Source organism: Colobus angolensis, unplaced genomic scaffold (genome assembly GCF_000951035.1).
Source record: "Colobus angolensis palliatus isolate OR3802 unplaced genomic scaffold, Cang.pa_1.0 Scaffold124, whole genome shotgun sequence".
NCBI lineage: Eukaryota > Metazoa > Chordata > Mammalia > Primates > Cercopithecidae > Colobus > Colobus angolensis.
Window position 1 is genome coordinate 1,438,465 of NW_012113586.1, and position 6,000 is coordinate 1,444,464.

Below are 6,000 nucleotides of genomic sequence, written 5' to 3' on the forward strand. Positions count from 1 at the left end.
ACCTGCTCTGTTGGCTAATTTGGCTTGGGGGTGTCCAGGTGACCTCTGCATGTCAGCTTAACTACAATTACAAGACAGATGTAGCAAAGTCCACTCAAAGAAGAGAAAGTTACAAAGGTGGGGTCTCTGCATGTACATCCCAGAAAGGAGTATCATGTAGGACTATGAGTGCTTACAAAAACATAAAAAGGAATATTTTTGTTTTTGCTACTCACTGATCCAGCGGCTTTCTACTCCAGGCTGTATGGAAGACAGCAATGACTATGGCCCTAACAGTTATTCTGTAGAATTTCCCACTTTCACTTTTTTTTTTTTTTAACTTTTTATTTATTTATTTATTTATTGAGATGGAGTTTCACGCTTGTTGCCCAGGCTGGAGTGCAATGGTACAATCTCAGTTCCCTGCAACCTCCGCCTCCCGGATTCAAGCGATTTTCCTGCCTCAGCCTCCAGAGTAGCTGGGATTACAGGCATGCACCACCACCCCCGGCTAATTACGTGTTTTTAACAGAGACAGGGTTTCACCATGTTGGTCAGGCTGGTCTCGAACTCCCGACCTCAGGTGACTTTCCCACCTCGGCCTCCCAAAGTGCTGGGATTACAAGCATGGGCCACTGTACCTGGTCAACATTCACTTATTGGCCTTAGAAGAAGAGAAACCCCTTCTGGGACTGCTGTCATGGTCCTTACATTTTGTCTTTCCATTGATTGTTCTGTTCTTGTTTTCCTTAAATTAAAAGAACTCTCAGAATTCCTGTAACGTGCGATTTATATTTTGGGATTACCTGATCAAATATGTGAACTGTCAGTTTCAAGTAAGGTTTCTACGCATATCAGGATCACTGCCCAGGTCTGTGACTATCCCTGGGATTATGCATTCTTATTTGTGGTATGTCAGCTCTGAAAAAGGAAAATGATCCGATGTGAAAAAAGTCAGTGTACCCCTCATCAGGGTTCTTTATAGTATCTTTATTTTACCATTTTGTCCTTCATCATGTCAGATATTAATGAATGTATATATAGAGATGTATATGTAGTATATCAATAGCAACCATTTATAGAGCTAATTACTATCAAGTAGTATACTTGTAATCCATGAAAGAGCCATATGAGGTAAGCTCCATCATGACCCTCACTTTACAGAGGAAATGAAGGCTTAGAAAGGGTAAGAAACTTGCCTATGATGTCTCGCTACTTTTTTCACAGGAGCAATATTGTTTCTTTGATTAAAAAAACCTCAGAGCACTGTATTACTTGTATTATCAAGTCTAAACTCCCAGCCATATATTACATATATAAAATCGCCTGTTTTTTATCCCTCCATAAGACTTCAGTATAAAATTTTCCTCAAGAAGACTTCTCTATAATAGTTCATTCTTCCCTTATTTGATGTACTATGTCATGATCTGACACTGCAAACTTTACATATGGGATTAAAGTCATGATAAAGTCATTCCCTATATTCTGATATTTTTGGTTTCACATCTTCATTTCTTAATAAAATGAAATATTACAGATAAAATTCAAGTCTCCTTTGTTCTTTTCTTCAGATCTATTTCCTTCCCACCTTCTCTAGAAGCAGCTACAATCACAAATTTGGGGAGGAGCTTCCAGTATGTTTTTATGCTTATTACTACAGATATGTTTCCATATGCACTTGTAAAATTTACATAAATGTCAATGTACTTCATGTTTTCTCCAACTTGCTTTGTGATAGCCATCTACACTGTACTTGTAGATTTTAAGTTCTCTGCAACATATTAATTGTCCTGTGATTGCAGTGTACTTGAAAATGAAGCTTACTGCAAAAGAATATTGAATTACTCCCTATGTGACAGGGAGGAAAAACTCTTGCCTGAAGAACTTTCTGCCGCCTTTGATTTGAAGAGTGGGGTGGGGTGTCTTTCAAGTGTGAGCTGCAGTTCTGAGGTAAAAAGCATCTGGTCAGGCCTGGGATAATATGTGCTGACTGGGTGAGGGAATGAGGAGTAGTTTTAAAACGCAATTGTGCCAAGAGCATATGCTATTTAAAATCCCATTCCTCCCTCCCAGCAAGATCCTGTTATTCTGGTGTTGATGGCTGTATTCCTCTGCTATGGAAAAAACACAACTAGAGTAGAGAAACATCTCTTTGGCTTTTGTCTGATCCATAGATAAAGACTTAGGTCTAAACATTCCCTCTATAGTTGGGGAACATTTGTTGAATACCAACAGTGAAATATTCACAGGAAATGCAGCTGCTTGCAATATCATTTCTGTCTTTAAGAAAGAGCCTTGCTGTGTTTTTCTGTCTGTCTTTTATTAAAGGTCCACACACGTTCCTGTTGGGGAGGATCAAGTCCAGCACATGGAATTAGTTCAGGACCTAGCAGAAGGTTTCAACAAGAAGTACGGGGAGTTCTTTCCAGTGCCCAAGTCCATTCTAAGTAAGTAACAAACTTATAATTGTTACATCAAGGTATATTCTAAAGAGAGGATTGGACAATAGACAGGCTTGGAACTTTCTTGGGACTAACCTCAGCTTTCTTGTAGACAGGATTCAGGATCTGTAACTAGAGTTCTCATTGTTTTCTCTAGTGTAAGACTAGTAAGTAGACCACATTGGATTACTGAAAAAGATGTTGGGTTATTGGAAAGGATAACTAAAAATATTTTAAAAGTATGGAAGAGACAAAAAATTTAAAATAATAACATTTATAAAGTAGTACATAATTTACAAAGTATAAACAGATGCTTCTTGACTTATAATTGGGTTACATCCTGATAAAGCCATTGTAAGTTGAAAACACTGTTAATCAAAAATGCATTTAACCCACCTAACCTACTGAACATCACAGCTTAGCGTGGCCACCTTCAGCGTGCTCAAAACACTTACATTCGTCTATAATTGGGCAGAATCATCTAACACAAAGCGTATTTTACAACAAAATATTGAATATCTCATGTAATTTATTGAATACTATACTGAAAGTGAAAAACAAAATGGTTGTGTGGGTATTTCAAGTACAGTTTCTACTGAATGGATATCACTTTTATACCACTGTAAAGTTGAAAAATCATAATTCAAACCATTGCAAGTTGGGAACTGTCTGTATATACATCTTGGTGATTTGTTTGTTTTGTTTTTGTTTTGGGTATGTGTGTGTTGGTGTTTTTAACCTAGCATCCATGAAGAAGGTAAAATCCCTCCGTGATCCTTCTGCCAAAATGTCGAAATCAGACCCTGACAAATTGGCCACCATCCGAATAACAGACAGCCCAGAGGAGATAGTGCAGAAATTCCGCAAGGCTGTGACGGACTTCACCTCGGAGGTCACCTATGACCCAGCTGGCCGTGCTGGCGTGTCCAACATGGTGGCAGTGCACGCTGCAGTGACCGGGCTCTCTGTGGAGGAAGTGGTGCGCCTCAGCGCGGGCATGGACACTGCTCACTATAAGCTGGCCGTGGCAGATGCTGTGATTGAGAAGTTTGCCCCAATTAAGCATGAAATTGAAAAACTGAAGCTGGACAAGGACCATTTAGAAAAGGTTTTACAAATTGGATCAGCAAAAGCCAAAGAATTAGCATACCCTGTGTGCCAGGAGGTGAAGAAATTGGTGGGTTTTCTATAGGAAGTTTTAACGAATCACAGCAAGGCTTTTGTGCCTTGCACTCCATGCATTTTTCTTGTGAGGCAGCTTTCCTCACAAGAAAAAGTTATAGTTTTGGGACATTTAATTTGGTATAGCTGATTATTGGCTTTATTTGATGAATATTGCTTTGTAGCTTTGAAATACGACAGTGTTCTAAACCCCTTCAACAAAATACTGTGAACAACAACAAAAATAAATAAATAAAGAAGGCATAGCTGTCTGAATCCCCAATTATTGAGGCACACTCCTTGGCCTACACAAATGTGATTGAGGTAAGGAGTAATTTGGGAAATGGAGTGTCATTTGTGCTTCTTTCTGGAGTGCTTAGTGTAACAGATGCACACTTTATCTACTTCAACCCTTTTACAAAGCAATTTATAGAGGTCTTAGATGTTTAATCCTTGAGATGCCATTTGATCAGATGCTAATTTGTATTCAGATCTCATAAAAACAAGTCCATTCTTATAGTTTGTTTGTCACTGAGATGGTGTCTGATTTAATATATTTAAGTTGATTAACTTGTTTTCCAAGAGATGACACCAACTGTTCCAGCAATAATTTGTTTTTTAATTCAGAGATATGGGATATGATCTTCTAAGGAGGTTGCATTATTTTGACTTGATTTACTTATTGTACAAGAGCCCAAGTCCCTGAATTATATTCTTAGTAAGTACTTTATTGCATTCATTTCAGTTTAGTCTCACCAACCCCCTATGAATTAGGAGAATTATTGTCATTTTACACATGAGGAAAGTGAGGCTGAGAGAATCCAATTAGCTTGTACGGTATCACTCCATAAGAGAAGCGAATCTGAGAGTAAAACCCTTACCCCTTATTCTTAAGAATAGTGCTTGTTTCATCAGTACCAAAACAAAAATGCTGAAAGGTAGCATTTTTTAGACTCTAAACATTCTGATTTTGAAGGTGGGTATTGGAACAACTGATGATGTTTATATCATCAATTCAGCCAATAGATGTAAACTTAAAATCTGGGTTCAGACAACCGTGGTCACATTTCCCCACCACAATCCCCATGTCCCAAGTTCTCTCCTCTATGCTTATTGCAGAAACACTTTGAAATAGGTTCTGCCAGTCTACAACAGCAGTGAAGACTGACAAATCAGATATTCCCAATGACTGACAGCTTCTCATCTTGCCTCTACCTCAGTTAAGTAATGTCACCCTAAAACCTAGCTTTTCTGCACTTCTATTTCTGACACCTGAAAATGAAAATGATAATCCTGACTTATACACCAAGACCTGTTAGCAAGATCAATTTTGTAACAGAAATTGCTTATAAGTTTTTTGTCAGTAAGGACCATGATCACCATTTGTACATACATAACTAGGTTGTTGAGCAAAGCATTTTTGCTAATGTTTCTTAAGGAAGTAGAGTGGTCCTCGTGCCAGAACACATGTAAATCCACAAAACACTACATCTCAGAATCCGAATTAAAAGATCCTTTTTAGGATTCTTGGAGCTAGCCTGGATCATGGGAAAAGGAAACATTTTGCCTTTTGTATCTTATATTGGAATGGGATGTCTATAAATCCTAGAACCTCTTTGAGCATATTTCTTACTAGCCTCTTTTTTCCCCCTTTAAAGGAAACTTTGAAAGGATTATGAATACTGGAAAATGACAAAATTAAAGGTATATCTATTTGCCTTTTGTATCTTATATTGGAATGGGATGTCTATAAATCCTAGAACCTCTTTGAGCTATTTCTTACAGGTCTCTTTTTTTCCTCTTTAAAGGAAACTTTGAAAGGATTATGAATACTGGAAAATGACAAAACTAAAGGTAGATCTATCAAGCCAATTATCCATCTGTTTGTGTGGTTTTTTACCCCCTTGCAATACCTTTCCTCCAAAAAACTAAGGCACTATGGAAAGAATCTCAGAGGAGAAAAATAACTTGTGATAACTTCCAGGGACCAAAGTCTATGCATTGGTGAGGGTGGACTTGTTTGCAACCTGTTTTTTTTTGTTGTTGTTGTTTGTTTGTTTGTTTGCTTTTTTTGAGACGGAGTCTTGCTCTGTGGCCTGGGCTGGAGTGCAGTGGCCGGATCTCAGCTCACTGCAAGCTCCGCCTCCCGGGTTTACGCCATTCTCCTGCCTCAGCCTCCTGAGTAGCTGGAACTACAGGCGCCCACTACCTCACCGGCTAGTTTTTTGTATTTTTTTAGTAGACACGGGGTTTCACCGTGTTGGCCAGGCTGGTCTCGATCTCCTGTTTTGTTTTGTTTTTTTTTTTAAGTGACCGAACTGTTTAAGTCCAAACTTGGCCCATAATTATTAAGAGACTCTTGCCTGGTTAATCAGTATTAATCAGGATTTTTCAGAGAAACAGAACCAATAGGATATAT

The 6,000-nt window shown here is 38.4% G+C and overlaps 1 protein-coding gene across 3 annotated transcripts in view; it reads left to right on the top strand.

The window, feature by feature from the left end:
• The window catches only part of WARS2 (tryptophanyl tRNA synthetase 2, mitochondrial), a 123,791-nt gene extending 118,496 nt beyond the window's left edge, over positions 1-5,295 (top strand). For 2 of the 3 annotated variants that reach the window (XM_011933055.1, XM_011933056.1), the window contains exons 5-6: positions 2,308-2,426; positions 3,164-5,295. In XM_011933055.1, coding sequence (XP_011788445.1) covers positions 2,308-2,426; positions 3,164-3,612 — 568 coding nt within the window. In that variant the 3' untranslated portion in view covers positions 3,613-5,295. Of the gene's footprint in view, positions 1-2,307; positions 2,427-3,134 lie in introns of all 3 variants that reach the window. The other variant, XM_011933058.1, reaches the window with a different exon arrangement.
• Positions 5,296-6,000: the final 705 nt, after the last annotated feature.